Source organism: Pleurodeles waltl, chromosome 1_1 (assembly GCF_031143425.1).
Source record: "Pleurodeles waltl isolate 20211129_DDA chromosome 1_1, aPleWal1.hap1.20221129, whole genome shotgun sequence".
Classification (NCBI taxonomy): Eukaryota; Metazoa; Chordata; class Amphibia; order Caudata; family Salamandridae; genus Pleurodeles; species Pleurodeles waltl.
Window position 1 is genome coordinate 133,885,097 of NC_090436.1, and position 27,936 is coordinate 133,913,032.

The 27,936-nt window shown below is 45.2% G+C and overlaps 1 protein-coding gene across 7 annotated transcripts in view; it reads right to left on the reverse strand.

The window, feature by feature from the left end:
* The window catches only part of HDHD2 (haloacid dehalogenase like hydrolase domain containing 2), a 287,707-nt gene that overhangs the window by 12,930 nt on the left and 246,841 nt on the right, over window positions 1–27,936 (reverse strand). For all 7 annotated transcript variants that reach the window (XM_069218983.1, XM_069218904.1, XM_069218980.1 and 4 more), the window contains 2 exons: window positions 22,564–22,780; window positions 536–599 (listed from right to left, as the gene is read on the reverse strand). In XM_069218983.1, the coding sequence (XP_069075084.1) occupies window positions 536–599; window positions 22,564–22,780 (281 nt within the window). The remainder of the gene's footprint in view (window positions 1–535; window positions 600–22,563; window positions 22,781–27,936) is intronic.

The following is a 27,936-nucleotide window of genomic DNA, read 5'->3' on the forward strand; positions in this document are numbered from 1 at the left end:
CCTTTTTCCAGTATTTTCTCTAAAACCTGTCATAATTCATAATTCATAAAGGCCAATATTGGCCCAGAAAACAGGTCCCCAGTGTGCCACACACGATACATCTGTTCTGCCATAGTAAACTTAAATCTGTTCTTCATCATCGTCATCCGCTTTCTTTCGGTAACAATATACCATAAAAGCACAGTACAAAAAAATATTTAAGAAGATAAGACATAAAATCTATGATTTTAAAAGAGAAGAAAGAGAAAAAGACTTTAAAATACAATAAAATTTAAAGAACGAATCAAAGTACATAAAAGTTTAAATAAATAAGTAGGTATGGGCACACATTGTCTAGTATAAATCTGTTCTTACATATTTAAAAAAAAAAAAATTACAAATCGTCGGTACCTGGCACTACATGGATTCTAATATACGTTTTTTTAGCCAAACCGTACTGTGCCATGTAGTCTGAGAATAATTCATTTTTTTATTAGTTATATGATTCCAATTTCAGAAGCAATATGTAAACATTTCATATCAAGAAGAATCATACCTGTTTTCACTAGAATACCAAGCATTCCACAATTCTGTGCCCCGCCAACATCATCCCTGCAATCCTAGGAAAGAGAGGGAAAACCAGTCACTCCGTGAGTTTCACAAGAGGCGAGACCTTACACAGAGAAATATGTAGCTTTCATAGGAAGGTTTCCATTTCTCAATGCGCTAAAGTGTTTTTTCTGTGTCACCTCAGCAAGCTGATGAGGAAAAGGTGATTTACGTCTCTTTGCAAATCTAATCTCGTGACCTCAGAGGCTGCATCAACAATACTTGGTCTATGCAGGTAACACAGCACTGCCTTGTTGGGTCTCCTCTTTCCTCTACATAAGGGAGAAAAAAGATTAAGAAAATCTTGTTACTAATAGTGATGCCTTAGGTGACCAATACAAGACGCTGAGGAGTACTGTGGGCAGTGGAGTGAGGGGAATATAGGGGGCGAAAATGAGCATTGGGACAGGAACAAAGCCTTAAATGCACAGAGATTAGTAGTGGTAATAGCTGGATAGTCATGACACCAGCAACTGTGCCAAGGAATCCGTGGACTCTTATCGCTGTCTCCCTAGCTGATGAAATGTGTGACATTGGACAATTCACAGTTTAGGCACTTGTGACTTGAAGATGAACACATGAACTACTTGTCTTATTTCAAGATGCCATGTTTTGGCCCAGGCAGACTGTATGATCCATTTAGGAGCCAAACGATGCATCCAATGCCATGAATGCATGAAAGCCCAGGGGGAAGGAGTGCCTATGAAGTATGTCTGTTCGTAGTCAGAGCTTCATACCTAGCAGGATATCAGATAGAATTTCATTAAAGAAAAACCTTTGTAGCAGATATTACATACTGGACAATAAAATTGGGAGAATTCCTTAGGTTTCTCAACCGGTTGTTGAAAGAATATTATTCTGACTCATCAAGATCAAGGAAATGTCACAGGCCCCCCTATCAGCAGGATACATCGGTGCTGCTGTGGCAGGTGATGGGTCGTGCTGAGCAGGAAGGTCTGAGCATGAGAACAGCTCACAGGCTTCTGATCATCTGGCTGAAGGACAGGCATCACCATTTCGGAAAGCTATTATTATTTGTCAGGTTCAAGTACAGGTATCCATGTATATTATACAGTAAGAAATGCAATGATTCAATCTAAAAATGATAAAACTTCAAATTAGGCCATAGAAAAATAGCACCAATTAATAATTCAGAAAATGCAATTTCCAAAACTATCGAAAACTAAACGAAAAATACCACTAGCAGACATAAACATTAACATCCAGAGAATTAGAAACATAATCTGTTACCTTAAAAATCCATAGAAAAACATTGACATTTCTAAGTGTCTTTTGCAAAGTTGACCAGAACCTAAGGGTATCCAGTGCCGACTTTTAAGTAGTGTCTGAAGGCTACAGCAGAAACTGACCTCTACGAGCCAGGGAGAACCTACATGCAAAGCCTTGGTCAAATCAAATGTTCCACATGGAAAAACTCAAACTGTGTCCAACTAGGATTGCCACCTAGCGCTTTTTTTATTGGCATGACCAGTATTTTAATGTCCTGACCAGTCAAAAGATTTTAGGAAAATTGCCGAAAGCCTAAATTTTTCTCCTTATCAGAACATACTTTAAAATGTAAATACGAGACAAATGCACTTTAAAATATGTTCTAGGGCTGTCTTAATGATCCCTGGTGAATAAAAGATAAGAAAGCTATTTTACAAATTTATACATACAAATTTTATGTAAAGTTCAATTTACGTATCATGACCGGGTTTTTGCAGAATCTTAAAACGTGAAAAAATGTCCAGTATTTTTCTTTCACAAAGCTAGCAATCCTATACTCAACTTAGAGGTCTTACTAAAGTTGGGCTCATAAAGGTCGGATACCATTCGTGAAAGCTCCCAGTGGGCTGCATACATCGGGTGCACGAAGCCCCAAGGGAGCCAGCACAACTGAATGTAGGATCTGACTCAAACAATGGTTGTCTGGTTCAAATTCCTGGCTTCAGATAAAAGTAATTCTATTTTCACCACACTCCCTAAAAGTTTAAAGACCGGTCTACTCAAGTGTGAAAAATGTTGTTGGGATCTCTCAAGAGACCCCAATGACCAGTTCAACTGGTTAAATTCCTCTTCAGAATACCGTCACTGTGGTTGACTCGGTACCACACACAGCTCAGTAGAATCCTCTTGATCCAGATCAATCTTTCCAAGTCAGAGCATCCACGAGCTTGCAGCTAGGCGTTTGCCTCAGATAGTCAACTGAAATATTTGTCCTTCCTGTTTCTTTTTGAGATTATTTGCCCCTTACCTGAAACAAAACCCTGGCTATTTCTTTCAGGCAAAATCAAGTGGTTTGTCTACCCTGCTACTTCTTATCACTTTAATATCTGATCGTGGATGTATTTGTCAAATAACATACAGGTCTATTCAAAATACACATCATTTGTTGAAGGATACTCCAATATTCAGGAACACACTGAACCAGAAAGCAAATCTCCAGAACAGCCAGATGCTTTTGAATAAATCTACTTGCAAATTATAAACTGCACTACATGCCATTTGAGCACTATGTTCACCATGTCAATTATTTCTCTCTTTCTATGTCTGTATTAAACACTGCTCTTTTGGAGCAGAAAAAACTGAGAAATAAACATGCATTTATTTTCTTATGTATCAAAATACTACCACTGCGAAACTATACAAAGTCTGCTCATAAAAGCAAGACCATGCCTAGCTTTCTGCTCACAGAACATACCACTACAAATGAATTAGCTGCTGCTATTTTTATAATTTCATGAGTGTTAACATTTTGGAAATCAATGGATCAAAAACAAATATAATATGATCTTTGAAAAGTGTAAACAATTTGTGCATGAGGTAGTTTTAAACTTGCAAACACGTTACTTATTGCTAATCTCTACCAAGAAATGTAGCACAGTTACATTGTTCGTGCCTTTCTACAATTATAAGCAATGCTTTCAAATCAACCACTAGGGGGGTCGGTTCTGTAAAGCCAGAGCCAATAGCCCCTTTGTTAATTCCCTGAGTATGAATCAGGTACCCTGTAGTCGGCAGGCAGCAACAGGAACCCCCAGGTCAGACAAGAAACCAGCCAGAACCAATGATTAGAATTTTATAGAAAAACGACCAAAAAGCAAAATACCCTGTCTGTCCCCTCAGCCCTCAACATACAGTTTGAGCCAACCCCTGGAGACCAATGTGGTGTAAAAAAGAAGCATTTGTTTGACTAACAGGGGGTGGTGTTGAGCCACAATTCTGATCCTGTTATAAATGTAATTGCATGTTATGGCTCTTTATGGAATTGTTGTTTGTATAGTTCTCTGCAAAGCGCGATGTCTGAAACTTCCAGACCAATCAATCAATCAGTGATTTGTTAAGCGCGCTACTCACCTGGCAGGATCTCAAGGCGCTGGAAAGGGGGGGGGGGGGGGGGGGGAGAGGGGAGGGCGGTGCTATTGCTCGAAGTGCCAGGTCTTGGGGTGCTTCCTGAAGGTCCTGGATCAGACGTAGGTTGACGGGGAGGGAGTTCCAGGTTTTGGCGGCAAGGTGAGAGAAGGATCTACCGCCGGATATGGTGCGATGAATGCAGGGGACGGTTGCAAGGACGAGGTTGGCAGAGCAGAGCTGGTGTGTAGGGATGTGGAAGTTGAGACGCTCGTTGAGATAGGCCGGTCTGGCGTCGTGGAGAGCTTTGTGAATGAGGATCAGGAGCTTGTAGATGATCCTTCTGTTGACGGGGAGCCAGCGGAGATCTCAGAGGTGGGCTGATATGTGTTCGTGGTGAGGGAGGTTGAGGATGAGTCGTACTGAGGTGTTCTAGATGCGCAGGAGTTTCTTCTGGAGCTTGGCCGTTGTTCCCGCAAAGAGGGTGTTGCCGTAGTCCAGTCTACTGCTGACGAGGGCGTGTGTGACAGTTCTTCTGGTTTCCACGGGGATCCATCTGAAGGTCTTGCGGAGCATGCACAGGGTGTTGTAGCATGAGGATGAGATGGTGATGACTTGCTGGGTCATGGAGAGAGAAGAGTCCAGTATGAAGCTGAGGTTGCAAACGTGGGAGGTGGGCTTTGGAGCCGACCCCAAGGTGGCAGGCCACCAGGAGTCGTCCCATGCTGATCTGTTGGGGCCAAAGATGAAGATCTCAGTTTTCTCCGAGTTTAGCTTGAGACGGCTTTCTTTCATCCAGTTGGCGATGGCATGGAGTCCGGTGTAGAGGTTGTTCTTAGCGGGGTCCTTCGTGAGAGAGAGGGTGAGCTGAGTGTCGTCTGCATAGGAGACGATGTCGAGGCCGTGGGATCGGACGCATGTACACATTGAAGAGGGAGTGAGGATCCCTGGGGAACTCCACAGATGGTCTTGGTGGTCTTGGACAGAATCGGGTGAAGGCAGACTCTCTGGGTTCTCCTAGAGAGGAAGGAGGTGAGCCAGTCCAGGGCTCTGTGGCGAATTCAGTCATCGGAGAGGGGTGTGCGAAGGGAGTGGTGGCAGACGGTGTCAAAGGCTGCAGAAAGGTCAAGGAGGATGAAGGCGACGGTTTCTCCTTTGTCGAGTCTGCTCCTGATGTCATCGGTGCAGGCGATAAGGGCGGTCTCAGTGCTGTGGTTCTTGCGGAATCCTGACTGGGAGACGTAGAGTAGGTTGTTGTCCTCCAGGAAGCGGGATAGCTGGTTGTTGACTATCTTCTCGATGACCTTCGCGGGGAATGGGAGAAGGGAGATGGGTTGGTAGTTTCTGAGTTCTTCTGGTTCAGCTTTGGGCTTTTTGAGCAGGGCGTTGACTTCGGCGTGTTTCCAGCTCTCCGGGAAAATGGCGGTCTCGAAGGAGATGTTGATGATGGTTCGGAGCTGGGGAGCGCGGATTTGGCTGGCTTTATTGAAGATGTGGTGAGGGCAGGGGTCAGCGGGGGAGCCGGAGTGGATGGTGCTCATGGTCTTGGTGGTTTCCTCATCATTGGTGGGGTCCAGGCGTTCAGGACGTTGGTGGCTGTGGTGGTGGTGGGGGGCAGCGGTGCGAGCCTTCCACGGATGTCGGTGATCTTGCTATGAAAGAAGGTGGCGAGGGAGTCGCAGAGGTCTTGTGAATGGGGTGGGTCGGCGGAGTAGGACTTGGGGTTGGTGAGTTCCTTGATGATGCTGAGGAGCTCCTTGCTATTGTGTGTGTTGTTGTCAATTCGCTCTTTGTAGAAAGATCTTTTGGTGGCTCGGAAGAGCTGGTGATGTTTGCGCATGGCTAATTTGAGGGCGGCGTGGTTGTTTTCTGACTGTTCTTGGCGCCAGATCTTCTCAGCTTTCCGGCATTCGCGTTTGGATGCCTGAAGGTTTGATGTGAACCAGGAAGCTTTCTTGTTGGCGCGGTCGTTGGTGGTTTTCATGAGTGGGGTGAGGGTGTTGGCACAGTCGTTGAGCCATTGTTTGAGGTTGAGGGCGGCGGTGATGGGGTCGTTGGATTTGGTTGGTAGGGCGTGAACCAGTAGGAGACTCCAGACACGACCTATAGGACCTGCCTTCCGTTACCTCAGCAAATAATCTTGAAACTACTCATTCTCATGGCATTTTAATACTCAACAAATTAGCGAAGAGCAGTGGAAATGGAACACTAATGTTTTTTCTTCCTTGGAAGATATATATTTTGTTGTTGTTGGGATTCTGCATGTATTATACGGTACATAGCCTGGAATATATTTGCTGGGATGTAACACATCGCCACAAGGAGCTAAGGTGCATTTATAGAAATTCATCGCATTATTGCAGCTTTCGAGGTAACAATTGCTGTGAGACATTCAAATTTGACTTACTCCAGAGGCTGCTCCATGCTGTACATATATTCTTTTGAAGTTGGAATGCGCGTGAACAGGACTGCCGGCCGCTTGGTTGTGCTGCAAGTGTGTCATTAGAAATTCAGTAAGCCTGCACGCAAGGGCAACGCATCCAATCAGCAGGAACTCCAATGACCACGAGATCGTGCTGCACATGTCACCAACGGAACTTCGATATTACAGCTATCGGCTGCAGAAACAACACCTACGGCGGCCATTTTAACGTAACAAAAGGAGATGTTTTATTTATTTTCTTCAACTATTTCAGATTTCGGAACGGCAGCGTGTCACGGAGTGTTGGCTGCGTGTCACCAGCGTACCAACGGTTATGCTCACCTTGTAACTTACTGCTTAGTCTGCCTTCAATGGGAAACAATGAGGAAGAGTGCACTAGCATTTGTTGTGCACATGAATGCGTGGCACTTGCCTGGTAACTAGGCAACAAATACCGAATCAGCTTTGTGCAACCAAGCTCGATTGTATTGAGGACAGTAATGTTTTAATAAGAAAAAAAGGTAACGGAGGGTGAGGTTGAAAGTGTTTTTTTTTGGTTTGTTTTCTCTTTTCATGTGTATGCAGTGACAGTTTAACAAGACCTTAGTGTTCTTTCATCCCCTAGGTGGTTGCCTTCAAATTAGGGGTACGTTTTTTTTTTTTTCTATAGTATTCTAAACCTTTCGGTACTGACAAATGGCGCAAAAAAAACATTTCAATAAGTCCACCACATTCATTTTGGGCTGCAGGAGCAGAATCTTCTACACCATGGATTGAGTGGAAGGTGTATTTTATAAATTATATTGAAACTATTAGGGATGGTAAAGACATGGTAGCTGAACAAAAGAAGAGAATTTTGCTCCATTCTTTAGGCCCTCAAGGGTTAAAAACGCATAATCGCATGCCCAAAGCAGTTGATGTCGGAGACATATATGTGTTTGATGCAGCAGTGACAGATTTACATAAATATTTTGCACCAAACGTTTGCATAGAAATAACACATAAAAAATGTTTCTAGAGGAAACAAGAAAAATAATGAATCTGTTGACGATTGTGTAGCTGATCTAAAGAAATTAACATTTGACTGCAAATTTGGAGTACTACAGGAAAATCTTATAAGAGATCAACTAGTGATGCACATATGTAACCTGGCGATACAGGAACGTTTGTGGGTAAATGGAGATTCACCCTTAGATGACATTTGATCTATTGTAAGAAAAGCAGAAATGTCGGGAAGGTGCGCCAGTGCATTAAAACAAGGAGAGAAGGAACATGACACAGTGAACAAGTTATCTGCTCACAAGAAGGATAAACCATTTGGGAAGCATTGTAAAGGCACAACTGTTGGCAGCGAAGGGCTTAGATGTTTTAGGTGCCAAAGTAGGGAGCATTTAGCATACAGCAAATCTTACCCTGCTATCACACAAAAATTCAGTAATTCGGGTATCACTGGACATTTTGCAAAAGTCTACAGAAGTAAGAGGAAGAATATCAAGTGTATAGTGGAATGAGTGCAGGAGTTCCGAAGAAGAGGAGTAAAATATAGATTCAAAGACCTCAAATGTGATGCGCTTAAAAGGAAATTTCATTTTAAATATAGACAATAAGATGATAAGAAACAAACCTGAGTGCAATGTGACCATAGGTGGTGTGATGGTCAAGATATATGCTTATTCAGGCTCACCATAAACAATAGTAAGTGAGGAAGTTTGGAAAAACAAATTTAGCATAAGGATTGGTACAAATTTGCTGGAACCAGATATTGAACCTGACAGTCCTAGTGGTGAATAACTGGATATGCTGGGATATTGATGGTTAACTTTCAAGTTTAAAAACAGAACCGCTAGAGAAAAGTTGTATGTAGCAAATAAAGGGCCATCTGTGCTGGGCTAGATAAACCAAGGAAGTCTTCATATTGTACGTGACCCAAACAGTGAGGAGAAGGTATCAGTACTGGATGAAGGAGTTACAGTTGTTCTGCCATGCTAGACAAATTTCCTAAAATGTACAAGGTTTTGAGCACATGACAGTCCTTAAAAAATGTAATTCCTAAAGTCCACCAGGTCAGAAGTGAATCTAACAGTAAGGAAGGAGGTTTTCAGTGAATAGGACAAACTGGAGGGTATGGGGGTTATAGAAGCCATAGAATCTTCAGAGTGGATCTCTCCCTTGGTCGTGGCCGGTCGCAGCTATGGAAAAATCAGGTTGTGTGTGGACCTTCGCTATCTACATGAGAACATTGTGGTGGACCGGCTTCCCCTTCCCAAGATAAATGAGAAGGTGGCATGCCTTAAGGAGGGTAAGTGGTTCTCCACAATTGACTTGTCATCAGCATAACAAAACACATTTCAATGGCTCCCTCTTCTCACAACTTGGCGGCCTTCATAACTGGATGTTTCCAGTTCAAGAGGATGCCCTTTGGACTGGCATCTGCTGCTGCTCTGTTCCAAAGCTTGGTGCATAAACTGTTATGCAAGGAATGTGGTGTTAAATACTTCCAGTATAATATTTTGGTTTTACGGGAGAACAAAGAAATTTATGATGGAAGATTACAAAAAGCGTTAAGTACTTTACAGGAACACCATCTCACAGTTGAACATTTGAAATGCAAATTTGCATAAAGGTCTGTGACTTCTTTAGGTCATGTAATTGGAGATGGTGGAGTTACACCCAAACCATCTCTGGTAGACGCTATTGCAAAATTTTCGGCACCAAGCAGTATGGAGGAGATCAGATCTTTTCTAGGCATGGCAGAGTACTGTGCAAAATGTGTACCCAGGTTTGCAGAATACACTTATAATATCAGGCAACTGCTGAAAAACAAAACTAAATTTGAATGGACACAAAAATTGTGAAGAGGATTTCAGGGTAGTTAAATAGTGCATTTCTAATGCTGTTAGTCTGAGCAGTTTTGATCCTGAAGGAAGTAACATCATTACTACCAATGCCCGTTACAATGGATTCGGGGTGGTGTTGACACAGAAAAAATTAGGAAGGTGCAGAAACAGTGATTTGTTTTGCTTCAAGGTCTTTATCCCCTACTGAGAAAAAATATCCTACAATTGAAAGGAAAGCTTTAGCATGTGCATGGGCATTGAAACATTTTAGAGCATTCATATGGGGCAAATCCCCTAATCATACAGTGTGACCACAAGCCTTTGGTGAAATTGCTAACTACAAAAGGAACTGTTATTGCTTCCGTAAGACTGGCCAGACTATCCATGAGAATTGACTATTATGTTTACAAAGTTGTCTATGTACCGGGGAAGGACATTATTGTTGCTGATTACTTATCTCATTTACATGAATGAATGTGTGGGTGATGCATGGGACGATTTTCAAGTAGCACTAGTCCATGATTTCGGCTCACCTGTAATAAAGTAAGAACAGTTGAATGCAAAATACCAGCAGGATTCTGTTTAGCCAGAAGTAGCTAAGTTTATTCAGAATGGTTGGCCACGGAAAGACCAATTTAGCAGAGAGATGAGGCCATTTTGGGAGGAACTTTCTAAGGATAATAAAGTAATCTTAAGAGGGGACAGGATTGTTCCTCCAAAAAGGATAAGAAAAGATATAATAAGTCCTCGTCATGAAGGACTTTTTGGGGGTGGTAAAGACAAAGTCTGCAGTAAAAAAAACTTTTCTGGTGGCCTGGTGTGGACTCTGCAGAAGAAAGATATGTTAGGGAATGCCATAACTGTGCCTTTGCTGACAAATCACTACGTACTTTAAGAACCACTATGCATGTTTGTGACATAGCCAAACAGCCTTGGGAATCAGTAGCAGTAGATTTGAGGGGATCAGTGGGGGATGCACAGAAGTATACTATTGTGCTGACTGACCTTTTTACCAGATGGCCTGTGGTGGAAATTGTGGACAGAGAAGACACAAAGGCCCTCATTACAACCCTGGCGATAAGTGATAAAGCGGCAGTAATACCGCCAACAGGCTGGCGGTAACCAAAATGGAATTATGACCACAGTGGAAACTGCTCAGACAGCCACTTTAACACACCGACCATGGCGGTCGGGACCTGGGGAGTGCAAGGCCACAGTCTCTCTTGGAATCAACGAGCACCATGGCGGTAACAGCCAACAGCCAGGCGGAAGACAATGTACCTCCCACACTATTATGATCGGGCTGTCCGCCACCTTTTCCGGAGCGATACCAATGACATCAAAAGCATGGTGGAAACAGATCTCAGAAGTCAAAGGGCTCACCATTGGAGTCTCAGGGAACAACCACGACGCCACGGAGCCCGAGCTGCACATATTTCCGATGCTCGTCTACCTTCTGCTGCATTATGAACATCAACACCGGCGAAGACGACCACGGTGAGTACTGCCGCCTAGCACACAAGGGATGGGGGAGGAAAAACAGAGTGACACACACACGCAACACACACAAACCCAATACCATACACACAACCAGATGCACAAACATTACATATTCATCCTGTACCCCTCAGGAATAATGCTGATTTGAAGAAAGTGAGTGTAATATGATAAAATAACATGAATAAGTGCATAAAAATAAAAACGTATATACATATTTACAAATGTAGGGACACTGCCCAGTCCTCAATGTCCGTGGGCCACAGGGCCACAACACATAGGCCAAGACCCCAACTCACTCCTGCAACAACACAGAGAGAACACTGCAGGGGCATCAGGTTGAAAATACACAGGCACCTCGGGGGGACAGGGAATGGGGGGGCACCTCAGCCAGAAGATGGTACAACACCACTGGTCCTGTGTGATGTCCTGGGGAGTGCAAGGCCACAGTCTCTCAAGTGGGCGGTCTGCCCACTGCTTGGTCCTGGGGAGTGCAAGGCCACAGTCTTTCAAGTGGGTGATTTACCCACTGCTTGGTCCTGGGAAGTGCAAGGCCACAGTCTCACAAGTGGGTGGTTTGCCCACTGCTTGGTCCTGGGGAGTGCAAGGCCACAGTCTTTCAAGTGGGTAGTTTGCCCACTGCTTGGTCCTGGGGAGTCCAAGGCCACAGTCTCTCTTGTGGATGGCTTCTCCACTGGTTCTGGAGGGGGTATTGTGCCCAGTGAGCTTCATCCTGGGAAGGATGGGGTGAGTGGATGGCTTCTTCCACTGGTTCTGGGGGGGGGGGGGCATTGTGCCCTGTGATGCAGATCTTGGGGAGTGCAAGGTCACAGTCTCTCACCTGGAAGTCAGACACTCAAGATTTGCAGGGGCCAGGACGCACAACAGCCCATGGAGGCAGGAGTACACAATGTTCGCAGGCTGTGACGACTGTTCAGTGGTGGCAGTGGCGGGCTGGTGTCGGTGCTGGCAGTGGTGGGGGGAGGCTCCAGCACATCCCCTGCAGCCTCGGACGGCTGCCCACTGGGGCTGCTGCTGGGGCTGGTGGCGGTGCTGGCAGTGGTGCTGCTGGCGGTGCTGGCAGTGGTGGGGGGAGGCTCCAGCCCTTCCCTTGCAGCCTTGGAAGGCTAAACCACCATGGTTGGTGGTGGGGACTCAAAATGAGTCCCAGCACCAGGCCTACTGTCCTTCCTGCCTGCTGGTGCAGGCCCCTTGCCCTTTCTGCCAGCAGCCGGGGATTGCCCCTTGCCCTTCCCTCCTGCAGCTGGTGGTGCCTCCTTGCCCTTTCTAGACACTGCTGGTGGGGCCTCCTTGGCCTTCTCTCCTGCAGCTGGTGGTGCATCCTTGCCCTTCCTAGACGCAGCTGGTGGTGCCTCCTTGCCCTTCCCTGTCGCAGCTGGTGGTGCTTCCTTGCCCTTCCTTGAAGCACCTGGTGCAGGCAAGCTTTCAGTGTTGCTGCCTGGTGCCCGGGATCCTCTCCCACCTGCAGTAGCTGTCGACACTACTGTGGCAGTGGACTGGGTGGCTGAGGTGCTCGCCTGGGTTCTGACCACCCTGGCCCGACGTGAAGGATGAGGGGGGAGTGGTAGGGAAGAGGTCAACGGTGGAGAGGAAAAGCTTCTTAGGGGCATTGGTGTGGGAAGAGGGTGAAGGTTTGAGAGTGGAGGAAGAGAAAGTGGTTGTAGGAGGTGTCTGCTGTGTTTGGGTGCAGGTGCATGGGCTGGATGCTGTTGTGAGGTGGATGACTGTGGGTGTCTGAGGACTTGCGTTTGTGTACTTTGGGAGGAGGGGGCACAGACACAGTGGGAGAGGACACAGGGGACGTGTGCATGGATGTGGGGGTGGTGACTGCCATTGAGGGGCGTGTAGTGATAGGCGTGATAGTGATGGTGGTAGTGGATGAGGATGTAGTGCGTGCAGGTGTAAGTGGAGATGCAACTGGGAGGGAGGTGGACGAGGAGGAGGAGGGGGACACATTGAAGGCAGTGGATGTTGGTATGTCTGCATCTGGATAGTGTTTGTGTGAGTGCCTGTGGGATGATGTGTGGTGCTTGTGTTTGCCTGAACCACTCCTGTGTGTTGTCTTGCCTGCACGCTGGTCTGCCTGTGTGCTTGGGATAGGTTTGGGTTGAGGGGAATGTGATTGGGTAGAGGAAGTTGGAGGGGGAGGCTAGAAACAGGGACAATGGCTGCCATCAGGGAGGAGGCCAGAGCCTGGATTGATCTCTATTGGGCCACCATGCCAGAGTGAATGCCCTCCAGGAATGCATTTGTTTGTTGGAAATGGGCTGCAAGCACCTGGATGACATTCACAATGGTTGACTGCCCAACAGAGATGGATCTCAGAAGGTCAATAGCCTCCTCACTCAGGGCAGCAGGGCTAACTGGGGCAGGGCATGAGATGCCTGGGGCGCAGGAGATGCCCACCCTCATGGGTGAGTGGGCATGGGAAACACACTGAGGGGCTGCTGGGAGGGTGGTACTGGTACGGGGGTGGCGGCTGTACCTGTAGTTGGTGTGAGCACAGAGGTGTCCGCCACCACCAGCGAGATTCCATCGGAGGAGGTATCGCAGTCAGAACTGTCCCCTCCTGTCTTCGCCATGGTGCTACCCTCACCCTCCTTCCTACTGGTGCCCTCACCGTTGGTGGATTCAGCCTCCAGGGCCCTGTGGGATGCAGCTCTCCTCATTGCCGGTGCCTCTGCTCCTCCGCCAGATGATGCTAATGCACATGAGGACAGGGTGACAAAACAAAAAGGGGGGGAGAGAGACAAAAGATACCCTTGGTCAATGGCGGCAACACCACCACCGTTGGCGTACACGACACACACACAGGGTACAGCCCAACGCACTAGGCAATGCACTAACAGTCACAATGCTAGTCACCAGTCCATGGACAGGGATACCTAACGCCAATTGCAGCATACCTGAGACCCACAGACCCCTGCCTAGTAGTGGATGCCTACTACCTTGGTTAGGGGAGGTTTACATCAGACCCTGCACAACATGGGCCCTTCCCTGCAATGTCCGGCCTGGCCTAGGGGTACCCACAGGCCCACATCCCCTACCCGGATGCCACCCCACCACACGTAAGTAGTATATTGGGGCACTGTACTCACCCCCTTGTGGCTGCTGTGATGCCACCAAGCACCCATCCAGCTCCAGATAGGCCACCGCCAGTATGCGGGCCATCATGGGGGTCAGGGTTCGCCTTCCTCGTTGGGAGATCATAGCCAGCTGGGCCTCCGCTGTCTTCCGTGCCCAGCGTCTCAGGTCCTCCCACCGTTTCCGACAATGGGTGCTCCGCCTGCCGTAGACCTCCAGGGTCCGCATGTCCTTGGCGATGGCACTCCATATACCCTTTTTTTGATGGGCGCTGACCTGCAGAGAAATACACATAGGAAAAGGTATCAGTCAGACCATCATGCCTGTTACACTCATGGCCCACCATAGCCCTCACATCCCCTTATGATGCACAGACATTGCCCACCATACATGCAGCACGCTGCCCAGGGCCCTTCCACCAACCCCCCCCACACAAGGACCTCACACACGGCACTCCATGCATTGTGCTCATAGTGTACTCACCTGTTGGTCTGGAGGCCCATACGGCATTCGATACTGGGGTAGGACCCCATCCACCAGTCTCTCCAACTCCCAGCAGTGAATGCAGGGGCCCTTTCCCCAGTGACACAAGCCATGGTCGGTTCCAGACACAGGTCACAGCAGCACTTGCAGTGTAGGTCCTGTCCTGTTGAAGGTCAGGTAGCAAGTGAGTGAACAGATAGAAAATGGCTTTCACGTCCGCGGCGGTGCGTACCGTCACCGCCAGTGTACATCACCATTGGCCACTGTAACCCATAGGGCCCAATGGTATCCAATGAGGATTTTCACAGCGGTTCTCAGCTGCCTCCCGCAACAGCGCACAATGGTAGCGGAATTACCTAATTTCCACATGTCCTTCCATACAGGACAGGCAGACGCCATTTCAGGGGGGGGGCAAGCCATGGTACCTAACTGCGTCACAGTACACAAAGGCACCATTTGGGCATATCCAACAATTTATTGTTACAGTCACAATAAGCAATGCAGTGTAGTGTTTGTAAATATGGAATACTGACCAGCTGCTCACCGTTTTGCCCCCTAGATTGCAACTGCTGCGGATTAATAGGAGATGGAGACATCCCCCGTGTACAGGCCTTTGGTGGACTTGGCAATAATGGAGGCCAGGCACATTATCCTCACCTATAGACTAGACAGGGCCACAATCACAGAGCTGTGTGCCCAATTGGAGCCTGACCTGATTTCTACTATTCGTCAGCCCACCGGGATCCCCCCTCTTGTGCAAGTCCTATCTGTGCTCCATTTCCTGGCAACTGGCTCCTTCCAAGTGATAGTGGGCTTGGCAGCAGGAATGTCTCAGTCAATGTTCTCAATAGTGCTGACCAGAGTGTTGTCTGCCCTGATTAAACACATGCGCAGCTACATCGTTTTTTCCCAGGTGGAGGATTTGGCCACAGTGAAAGCTGATTTCTAAGCAATGGGAAAGATCCCCAACATTATTGGGGCTATTGATGGTACACATATTGCATTTCTACCTCCCCTGGAGAAATGAACAGGTATTCAGAAATCAAAAGAGATTTCACTCCATGTATGTGCAGATAGTGTGCTGGGGGACCAGTACATCTCCCATGCCAATGCAAAGTATCCTGGAACTGTGCATGATGCTTTTATCCTGAGGAATAGCAGCATACCTTATGTGATGGCTCAACTCCAGAGGCACCGGGTGTGGCTAACAGGTGAGCCCTGGTTCCCACCCAGTAGGTGTTGGTGTATGGGTATGATGTGGGCCCTAAGGGATAGTGTGTAACTAACAGTTGTCCCTCAATATCTGCAGGTGACTCTGGTTACCCAAACCTCTCATGGCTACTGACCCCTGTGAGGAATGCCAGGACAAGGGCAGAAGAACATTACAATGAGGCACATGGGCGAACAAGAAGAATCACAGAGAGGACATTCGGCCTCCTGAAGGCTAGGTTTGGTTGCCTCCATCTAACAGGTGGATCCCTATACTACTCACCCTAGAAGGTCTGCCAGATCATCGTGGCATGCTGTATGTTGCACAACCTTGCCTTACGTTGCCAGGTGACTTTTCTGCAGGAGGATGAGGCTGGAGACGTCCATGTGGCAGCAGTGGACCCTGTGGACAGTGAAGATGAGGAGGCAGAAGATGAGGGTGAGGACAACAGAAGTGCAATAATACAACAATACTTCCAATGACACACAGGTAAGACACTGTAACTTCACTTTTCATTGACAGTTTCTGGCAGGCTGATTTTCCCACTTCTATGGCCACTTACTTTATCCTTTGGCATCTCTATTTTCAGATATTTGTACCCCACTATCGCTCCTGGTGTGTTGACTGCAGCCAACTACAGGTCATTTATGTATACATTACTGTACAGTTGTATTGCAGTGTTTAAAGCTTGTTAAACGAATACGTAGTTTAATCATTTGACAGACTCCATATTTGTATTCATTCAAATGGTGTTTGTTTAAGTGCCAATAAGTAGAGGGGGATGTGCAATGGCTGGGGTGATGGTGGAGGAATGTTCAGGATAGAGTCCAGTCTATGTGGATCACAGGTGCATTGTCCAAGGTGACATAGGAAGTGGAGCAATGGCAGTTCAAGGTGGATGACAGGGTGGGACACAAGGGTGACAATCAGGAGAGCCTTATTTCCTGGCAGGTGTCTTGGCAATAGTCTCTGGCCTATGCCTGGATTGCAGGGACCGTTTTGGGGGTTGTATCTCCTCCTGCAGAGGGAGGGGTGCTGGTGGCCTATTGGTCCTGTGGCGGGCCTCCTGTCCACTAGCGGCAGCGGAGGTGGAAGGCTGTTCATCGGTTTGGCTAGTGTCAGGGGCTCGTTGGTGTGCCACTGCCTCCCTCATGGTGTTGGCCATGTCTGCCAGCACCCGTGCAATGGTGACCGAGGTGGTGTTGAGGTCCTTCAAGTCCTCCCTGATACCCAGGTACTGTCCCTACTGCAGCCGCAGGGTCTCCTGCAACTTGTCCAGTATCTGACCCATCGTCACCTGGGAATGGTGCCTCCTGGAGAGTCGGTTCCCTGGGCCTGTCCTTCCCCTGTCGCACAGCAGTCCTCCTAGCTTCCCTGCTGTCCTGTGCCTCTGTCCCCTGAACCGTGTGCCAACTGCCACTGACCACAAGGTCCCTGATCATCTTGTGTTTGTGGGGTGGCCTGGGGTCCCTGTAGTGGTGGACACACTGCTGATTGACGTGTCCTGGGGACAGAGGTATGGGCCCGCTGGGTGGATACTGTGCTGGTGTTTCATAAGGGGGAGGCTCTGTGGTGGTATGGGACTGTGCCTGGGTAACTGACTGTCCGGAGGTCTCTGATGGGCCAGGTTGGTCATCCAGATCCAGGCGTCCAGAGCTGCTGTCATCACTTTGGGCCTCTTCTGGGGGGGGACTGGATGCTGCTGGCACCTCCTCTCCAGTGACGTTGGGTGGGGGACCCGTGGGGATGTAAATGCAGTGTTACTGTTTCTGCATGTGACATCTTTTGCATGAGTGCCCTCTATTGTTGATATTGCCCTGCCAGCTATGCCTTGTATGAGTAGATATTTGGTGGGCTAGGTGATTCTCTCTAGTGTGCAACCTTTAGTGATGGATGTCCATGGATGTGACAGGAAGGAGGGTGGATGAGAATGGTGTTATAATTGATAACATCTGGGAAACAGAGGAAGTGAGGATAGTGCTGAGGTTGATGATTGTACAGGTGATGATCAGATGTTTCAGACTAAAAGAAAAAGGAAGCCACCTACAGGGTTAAAAGATTATATACTGGAGGGAATGGCGAGAGTGATGAGAATGTTTAATACTGTGGTATATTGTGTTTTAAATTTTTTTTACTCTGTTGTAATAGTTTCTGTTCTTAGTGAATACATTTGTTGGATATAAAGTTTGATTTATAAGTTTCTTTGTTTTTTTGGTTGCTTATATTGAGATAGGGGGTTGTTATATATGCAATTGCATGTTATGGCCCTTTATAGAACTGGTATTGTTTGTATAGTTGATTTTCTGAGAGAGTGCAACATTTGGAAGTTCCAGACCAGTAGGAGACTCCAGACATCGTCCTACAGGACTTACCTTCCTTTACCGGAATACTACTAATTCTTGGGGCAATTTAATACTCAACAGGTACCTGTACATCTCTTGTAAGAATTACACCAAAAACATTTAGAACCAACTGCAACATGTGCAAAATTCATCGAGAACCCAACTGTGATTCATAGGCATTTTCCTTGAGGAGGTTGAAGCATGAAGTCTTTGTAAAGTTACTTGGCAAGATAAATTACTGCACACAGTGGCTAGGATATAATTATAAATTAATTTAATGGAATTAATGTTTTTGCACACAATGGAGGACTTTACTGTAAATATTTAAACATTCTTTGACGTCACAGGCCCGGATGTGAAACACACAAAGACCAACAGTAATTGTAGTCTGTGGGAAGTGGCAATAGACAACCTTCACTACTGTGTAAGAATGTATCCCTTTCTTGGAGTTGTATATTTAGCTGGCAGCTGCCTGCCAGCCACAGCAGGATCTGAAAAGCAATGTAATTTTCAAAAGCAAGCCACCAGCTCTGGTTCATACACATTATGACAAAATATACAAAATATGAAATAATTCATTAAATGCAATATTGTGCGACAAGTTAATGCTATACTTCTAAGATTGCCTTCCTTGTTCAAAAGCAGTCCCAACTTCCCTTCCATATGTGCTGTATAATTCATTTCTTTACTTTCATAGGATGCAAATATCTATGTTAGCGTGGTGAATACAATCAATTTTCTCCATTACAAAGGCCTGTTACAGAAACACTTTCTACCTATTCCTTTCTTTGACACTAGGTAAGTGGATGAATAAAGAGATTTCATCTGCTCAAAAGCTTGTAAGTGAAGCAATATATCATCAAGATAAGCTGTAAGAATGAAATTTGAGCTACCAGAAAGCTGTCAAAAATAATTCATTTGTAACTTTAAAGGGATGCAAAAGTAGCTGTTAGACCAAATGGTAACAATATGTACTTGAAAGGCATAAGACTGGGCATGATCTGAATACAAGCACTGTGTATACGTGAATAAATGACAGAGGATAATCTACTGTTAAAGGGAGAAAGTGGCAGTCTGTGTAAAATGAAATAGGCATCACAAGATTAGGATCAAGGGCTCTGTAGTCTGAAGAGGAGTACTACAGTTAAAGGAAGGACTATATACGGCAGATGCCTTCTTGACATGTTATAAATTCAGGAAGGAAAGACAGACAGTGTCTTGAGGAAGGATTGTTTAAGCCAAATGTGGACCATGTCATGCTGAGGGTTACCTATTATAAAGATTATGTTAACAGAAAGACGAGGTGCGCAAAATATACATTCTTTGGAAAGTCATTTTGAAAGACTGCCCACCCTGAGCGTGGAAAGTTCTTCTAAATGGGGGAAAAAAATACATACTCTTAATTATTAATTTGAATTATGTACCCACCATTATAATATCCATATATACAGTCACACCTCTGTAGTTATGGTTGACCACACTCCCTCCATTTCCCAATCTGCACAGTATTTAACGAAAACAATACTTTGAAGGACATTTAAGACTCTACGAAATTTGGTGGACCCTTTCTTTCATTTAGTGTCTGTTTTTGGTTTGGCGAAATCTGATCTGCCATTCGATTTTGAAGCTATTAGGAAAAACAAACAGTGTCCATTGTGCATGTCGAATTAGATCTGTTTTTTCAAAAAAGTTTGCAAATCTTACTTGCTGTGCACACAGATATAAGGAGCACAATGTGGACACTATACTGTATGTACACAAAGAACACTCGGAAGGCTGTTAATTTCAATCTTTGCAATATTGGGAGTAAAATACAAGAAAAAAACGAAATCAAGAAAGCAGTACAGCGGGAGTCCCGATGCTGCATTATTCATGCATAGAAGGGCAAGTCTGACACTTACCTCTCTTCCCTGTCTGGAGTGATAAAAAATAAAATGGACTTTCCCCTTGCGTGGCCAGGATCAAGGGGCGAATCACAAACAAACCCCACCCCCCACACGTTGCCTATGTATGAGCGTTTTAATTTACTCCCTTCCCAGCAATGCCCAGGTTGCAGTAAGAATGGTTCAATGCTGATTTAAAAGAAGCACTTGCGAAGCCAATAGGTCTAGCGTGGTCTGCCTGACTTTTGGCAAACCTTGATTTGTTTTGTCATGGCTTTTGCAAAACTTTATTGTTTGAGAAGCTTCCAGATGTTTGTCAATCAAAACAAAAATTGACCAAAGGCAAAAATACTTTATGGTCTCAAAAAAGCACACATTACCATGATATTCCCTGGCACTGAATGTAACTACTTTGTGTGTGGATGTGCTCCTTGTGAAAGAGCAGCATGCCATATTTCATAGTGAGGTCAGCCAATGGTTAAAGTGGGGTAAACACTTTACCACTTGATGCATGCTTGCGTGGGTTTGAGAAAATGTGTATCTCACAAACACAAGCAAATTGATGAAGTGTGGCTAAAAATCATTAAAAAGTATCGATGTCATACACATACTTTTAGTAAAAACAAAAGTTCTTGGCTAACACAGGTCTAAAAAGGACAATTGTTGTGCCTTTGGCTGCCAGTCCCCTTACCTTTTGTGAAAGAAGGCAAGCAGGGAAGATAGAACAAAAAAGAAAGGAAAAAAAGAAGGAAGGCAAGAATGAAGGAAAGAAAGTAGGCAGGAAAGAAGGAGGGCAAGAAGGAAAGACAGAAGGTAAGAAAGAAAGAAGGCAAGAAATAAGGAGGGCAAGAACAAAAAGCAAATGGCAGCTCCCTGCATGCAGGAGCAATGTTTTCATCTCTTTCCTTGCCCACGTGTTAGCAGGCAGGAAAAGAGATGAAAACTCCTCTTTCAGCAAGCTGGAGCATTTTTAACGCTCCTGCTTGCTGGAAGCGGAGTGTCTGCTTTTGCTATGCAGAAGCTGTCAGCTCTTGCAAATCGAAAGCAAACAGCTACCTTCAGAGGGAGGGAACCTCAGGAGGTAGCACGTGCCGGTCCTGGGGGGGTGGCGGTCCCCAGGGCAATGTATGGCTCCAAGAAGTGGGAGGGCAGTGCGGCCACCCTCCTACTTTTCTATATGGCCCCAGGGACCACCTCCTTAAATCTTTTTGTAGCCCCAGGGAGGTGGCAGCCCCCGGGGCGATCCACAGGACCTGCCTATTACTATTGTTTAATATGTTGCCCCGGGGGGTGGCGCAGCCCCCATGCATAGTGTTTAGACATAGCTCCAGGAAGGCAGCAGTCAGTGGGCCCAGTGGGGTTCCACAGGACCTCCCCTATTATTTTGTTTTACATTTTGCCCCCGGGAAGTGGTCGTGACTGGAGGAGCACAGCCAACCCGCATTGTTGTAAGACACAGACCCGGGGAAATGGTGGGCCCTGGGGCTTCTAAAAGCCTTAGTGGGAGGTCCTTTTCGCCCCGCCTATTTTTAGGCCCCAATGCCCCAAGGACCTGGCCCACCGGTGGGCAAAATAAACTAAGCAAGGGAGACAGCACTTTTGTTTTTTAAATCTCAGGAAAACCTGCTGATCCATCAGTGTTTTTTTCAGAGAATTAAAAAACAAAAAAATACTTATTTTGTCATGGCTGGGTCCCAGAGATACCCCAGGACCAAAGCTAGGGGCTCAAGGTATTTCTACCCTGGCCCCCTCTCTTTACTTTTGCGTTTGTTCTCAAGGACTCTGCTGTAAGAGTGGTCAATATTTGGTGTTGTACTAATGTATCAATACATTTAAAAAAAAATCTTAAACAAAAAAAAGTTTGTTACAAATTTGGAATAAGTTTATATGGCTGCTTAATGCCTAAATCATACATTCCAGAGACGAAGGCCCATGAATTTGATGGACCTTCCAGCATATTTTGCTTATCTGGGCTTGCATGGGGAGGGGCCTGGTGCACTAGATGATCTCATGGTCCTCGTGGAATTATGATGTGTGGCCAGGTTATGCAACAGAATCATCTTTCTCCATGGAAGTCTTATGCACAATGCATAATCTTAACTTGATCTTCTGCTGTGGAGAAAGCCAATGAAGGCACTTCAAGGCTGAAGAAAGATCCTCTTGCTTTCTGACTTTGAAGCCTAAACCGACGGCCTGAATCATGGATTTGAGATTTTGGGACACCTACAGGAAACAATATTACAGTAATCAAATCCTGAGAGAATTAAGGTTACTGTAAATTCAGTGACATGTTTGGGATGTTGAGATTGGATTCTCCTAAGAACAGATTGTTAGGGGTAGGTGGTTTAGACCACTGAGTTCAGACAATTCAATGTCAGAGATGATTCCTAGATTCTTTTGACTTCGGTGTCTAGATTGAGGCATGCCCCAGTTTCACCGCCAAAAAACAGGGATGGTTGGTATAAGGCCCTCTCATCTTCAGAAACGTTCCTATATCCACAAAAGGATGTGTTCAAAAGGCATTTACTGATGCTTCCTTAGCTAATCACGTCTCTGTCAAATTGGAGAACGATTTAGGAATCATTAGGGTAAATCTGCAACTGGATATGTTAAATTACAATGACCTGTGCAAGAGGACATGTTAGATGTTGAGTAGGAGCGGTAAGAGCCATGAGCCTTGACAGACCCTAGAGAGGACTAGTTTCCAGACAATATCACCTAAATATTAGTACTTCACTCTAAAATGAATAAACCATGGTTACTTCATCTGCCACTTTAATTCCTTTAATGAATATGAAACATTTCTGATTAGCACCAAGTAATGCAGACTGCTCATACTTACATCTCCAATCATGACAGCCTCACTTGGGGGACAGCCCGTGCTCCGCAATGCTTCCAAAAAGAAGGTGCTTGATGGTTTTCCAACCACTGTGGCTTTGGTGTCTGTAGCATATTCCAGACCAGTCACAAAAGGGCCAGGTCCCAAATACAATGCATCTTTTTTCTTGTAATATCTCGCCTTATGAATTGCTATCAGAGGTGCACCGTCCAAAAGCAACCTACAAGTCAGAAGAGAACCATTATGTCCAGATACAAGATCCACTGTACGTATGTATGTGTTCTATGCCATTTTCCAAATACATGCACAGTTAAAATAACAACCATGGGTACGATTTTCACGGGTATCGGTGCATCTAAGCTTATCGCAGATTAGCAAATACCTCCCATTTAGCCAAGTAACTTTGCATTGTGTGTTTACAAGAGATGTATTTACATTCACACTTTAATTTCTGCCACTTAAATTTACAGCGGCGTGGCGCAATATTGCTTTCGCGCAAATCTGCTCAAAGGGGCTTGCTGTGGGCTTTGCAGGGTAAGGGCAAATGAACACTGAAAAAGTGGCATAGTTGTGGGTATTCATGAACTCTTACCAGGCGCATACAACCTTGAATGCCAATGCCTGTAAAAGGGCAGGATTATATTTCTATCCAAGGTGTAAGAAGGGGGAGGCGGTTCTTCTCCAGAAAACAAATGTGATTATGAAGGAAAAAAAGAAAAGTGTTTTGGGGAACAACAACACTTTTGAAAAGTATTTTCGCATGCATAACCGTATACCTGTGGAAAAGGGTTTACATGGATTTTGTGTGTAAGTAGCTTGTAACTCAGATTTCCAGAACTACTTATCTGAAACTGTGACACCTTCTCAGAAGTACTCCTAGAATCCTCTTTGAGGATACCATAACATCTAATGTCTTATATTTACATCAACCGTAGGCATAAAGCCTACAAAACTGAGAGCCAGCTGTAACAAAGGTTTTTTTCCCCCATACTATGTCAACGGGAAAATGTGTTCGTACATATGGCCCTAAATGTCTGATTATTTGTCCCAATACGAGTTTATGTCCCAGTTCACCATTGAAGAAAACCGCCTGGCACTGCCAAGCACAGACGAGGAACTGCTACACAACGCCCACTGAAGTTTATTTCAGTGCCATAAACCGTTTGAATACTATCTACAAGAATGACGAAAGGCGAGCACATAACTTCCTGCTAGCGACAGCACATATGTCACGTATGACTTGAAGTAAAAGGCTTTACTGCCATCATCAGGCGCATTACTAGTTATGCAAACCCTGGCAAGCGCTTCAAAGCCAGGGCCTCGAGAAGCTCTGTATAAAACAGGAGCTGTAAACTGAATCTCTGACACACAGCAGTGAATGACTCAGTCCCATCCTGCGTAAATCAAAGCGACATTATACTATCATAAACATAACGTGTGCACAGTGCAGTTCTGCCGTTTCTAAACGCCGTGATTAATGTGTTTCGATTACTAAATTTAATAGGAGGTAATTTACAACATCAGGAAGCTATAAGGTTGGCCTCGTTAAGATTTCAATTAGTGTCCTGGAGATAACACCAGAGAGCACTAACTCACTGGGAAATCCCACCAGCATGAGCAAAAAACGTATTCAGGTCCCTTTGTGGTCCAGGCTGTGGCAGGTAGGTCAATAACCGAGACCCGAGGTAGGACTAGTGCACACCTCCGGAACCTTCACTGCCGACGGGAGATGTACGTCTTAGGCTCTGCTGTACAGGACCAATTTGTTTAATCCCACCTCTGTCTCGTCTATTTCAGTTTATAGATGGCCTCCCGAAGACAATTAGGAAAAGCCAAAGGAACATCATATTCTGGGAATTAGTTTTTCTTTTAAATTCGCAAAACACAGAAACTTTCCATCCCTTTGCTAACTTTTTGGTAGATGCTGCTATCGCTTTCGGGGAGTCTGACCCCCTCTTACTCCAGCTTTCAATGGCTCTACTCTAAAATCTGGAGTGATTAATTAGAGGTTTATGATGTGTGTGCAAATAGATCCACTTGACTGTCCATATTAGAATTTCTTCTTAGGACAAAGCGGAAGGCGATGTGGAAAGTGCTCTACAGAGAGAACTGTGTTGGGATGAGGGTATAAGCTGAGGGAGGAGCCATAGGGGACCAGGGAAGCGAGTGACCATTGACAGTAGCTGGTGGTAGCAGTCCTCCATAACAGGGATTTGGAAAACCGAGACTGCCGCTAGGAAAAATACCTCCTTTTTTGGGTGGAGGTACGCTGGGGCAATAGTAGGGCTCAGAGGGGTGGACATTCATGCTATGGGGCAGCTTGTTGTTCCCTCAATCCTACATACAGGATAGTAACTGCTCTAGGAGATAGAACTCTCTTCAAACAGCACGCTTTGGAAGAGTTCTGAATTTTCAGTCTTCATAAACTTCTTATGTGAATGTTGCCTACGCTTCGATCCATCCTCGGGGTCCTCGATATGGAAATTCAAGTACAGCTGATGTTGTCTTTCTGTGCAAGTGTTAAAGAGTGCACCCCATTGTCGTTGGATGCTGTGTCTGGACTTTTCATCACGAGTTCAAATAGCTGACCACTATAATGAAAATGCACCTATTTTGCATCACTTCTAAATATGCCTTACAGTTTTGTCCTAGAAAAGAAATGCACATAATTCCCAAGAGTCTGAATGAATAGCCAGAGGTTGCTTCATACACCACTGGAGATGCACAAGTTTTATTCTGTTTTACTTGAAGGAGGACAGGTGAGTGCTTGTTGCGTCTATCCCCATAGTGTATACTTCTGAGAATTGATCTATTTTCCTTCATGCAGGTATTATGACACCCATGTAGGTGCTTATTGGGTGCTGGTCGGTTAGCAGCAGACGGAAGTCTGCATTTACAACAGGGACATGTCTTCTCTTTGTGACTCCATCACACAGATGGCACTAAAAGCATAAACGGTACAGATCGATACCTTCTCGTCAATCGTTCTCATCCCAATCCTTACATGATGAGGTCTGCCTCGACTCCAGACAAGATTTGCCTATCCTATATTACAAAATGTGTACTCCTGTTCCTTCAATATCTGAGAATAGGAGGGAGTCTTCTTCACACACACACATTCCCACCTGAATAGTAACCACCCCTAGCTACATCCGTGTTATTCTCATATCTTGGCGTGGAAACGGTGTCTGACCTTACTGAAGCTGTGTTTTCATTAAATATCTATTAGTCTGTTTCTTTAACTCATGGTTCGTGCAGCTGTGTTCTAACCAATAAATCATAATAAAACATTTTAGATTGAATGGATTTTTATTAATTTTCTGACAAATTTACCAGATTAAGAAATCACATAAATTTCTAAGACTGGACTTGCCCAATTATTTTCTGTTCCTTCATGATTCTACTCTCCCCTTTCTTTGTTGGATCTCTCACTGAGTAAACCTGCGTCCCATGCTCGGACCGGAAGTGGTGTAGTGCCCAAAGGACTTTGCTGCTCTCTGATGGACCCATCTCTTCATTAATTAAACCCCATAAATTAGGATGAAGCTGTAAACAATCTCAATAAGAATTAAAGTTTAAAAGTTTACTCTAACTTTAGGAGTACAAAATGCATAAACCGGATTAGCTGTCAATTAAGACTTTAAATATTTAAGTCATAAAGCACGAGAAGAACTCAGTGCTTTAAATGGGCCGGTACTGTCCGGTACTGAGTACCAGCACATTTTTATTTTGAGAGGGAGAGTACCGGCACATCTCAGGAAAAACGTAATACTTTTAATTGGAGAGTACCGGCACTTCTCGGAAATAAGCAGGTACTCTGGCACAGAGTACCTGCACTTTAATTTTTCCATTTCAAGCACTGGAAGAACTAGATAAAGTTCTATGGAAAATCCAGCATAGGTTCGCCTTTTTAGAAAGGGAAAAGGTGAGAGAGTTCCAAACTCAAGAAAGCAGGTCCTTTTATAGAACTACCGACAAGGGATTTAAAACATTCACTAACCAATACCTGGTTTACAAGGTATACACCAATTGGGAACAGACAAGAAGAAACATTTCACTACAGAATACATTCAAAGAGTCTCTCACAATTCTACCACAGGTGACATGACGTGTTACAGAGTATGTTATTTGGACTAGAACCATTAGTTTGTCCTTGATTAGGTACATCACATTCCATGAGAGTCGGAAAGTCTCAGTCCTTTCAGCGTTAACCCACAATTCTTTATTCCAGTGAGAAAAGGAACAGAAACACTGATCTCCTGATAATGTAGTATGTTACATCCAAAAGGAAGAAAGCACAAAACTGACTTAAGTTAGCGTTAGCTTCATTTCTCGTGTGTTAAATAATATAAGTTATGAAAACAGATCCCACAGCTCCCAACCATACGAGCTTGGTGTGGGTGACTTTTCTTATAGTTCACCAGCCTTGTTGGTGTGGGGGAGCATTCGTGAGGAGACAAAGAAGAGTTATTCTCTTTTAGACCATACTGCCACGAAGAAGTCTACCCTTTCTGCAACACAGTGTATGCGGAGGACACATTTCTGGGACACAGATTCCTAAGCTCTCGGAGGCTTCCACCTTTGACTTATTCAATCAAGGTGGGTCTCGAAAGAGATGTGCCGGTCCGATTTTAGCTGCTCTGGTAACCAAGGATGCAGGAAGAGCTTCTCAGTTGCTGGTACCCCAACAGTGAAGAAGGTCATATCCACAGCTCCAATATTATGGAGAGCAGGAACCACTCTCAGGAAAGGAACTATTGTTAGCACTCTCCTACAAATTCAAAGGGGGAGCATTCTCAGGCTATGCCTAGCATTCCTCCTCTGGACCCTTGAGAGATAATATAGGCTTTGATCAACCAGGCTGTAGAACCTGCCCAAGTTGCCCATGATATTTGTCCTTCTAATAAACATCAGAGATGGCACTGGACCCTGATGCTGATGTTTCTAAAGAGGATTCTGAACTGAGAGGTCACTACGATTTTCAGAGGCCCATGCTCATATATCGACCAATCTGAGTCTTCCTGAGATGACGTCTCAGGAGGAAGAAGATTTATTTTTTCAGTGCCATTGTAAAGAACTGGAAAGCATACCGCTGCATGGAGCAATTCGTAAACTGCTAAATGGGAAATTAAAGGATGTGGATAAATACATTTTTCCAATGTTCCTCCCTAGAAGATTTCCTCTTTCGTACTTCCATGAGGAATTTCCCTTTACACTTAAAGGTGACTCTTTGATGGTGGGGCTTGTATCTCACTCTAATATAATACATGAGTATGCCATCCCTTCTGGCACAGTCGCTATAAAGGCAGAGGGAGCACTGAAGAGTACAAATGCTGCATGAACCAGGGTCAAAACATATGATACTTATAAGGTCCA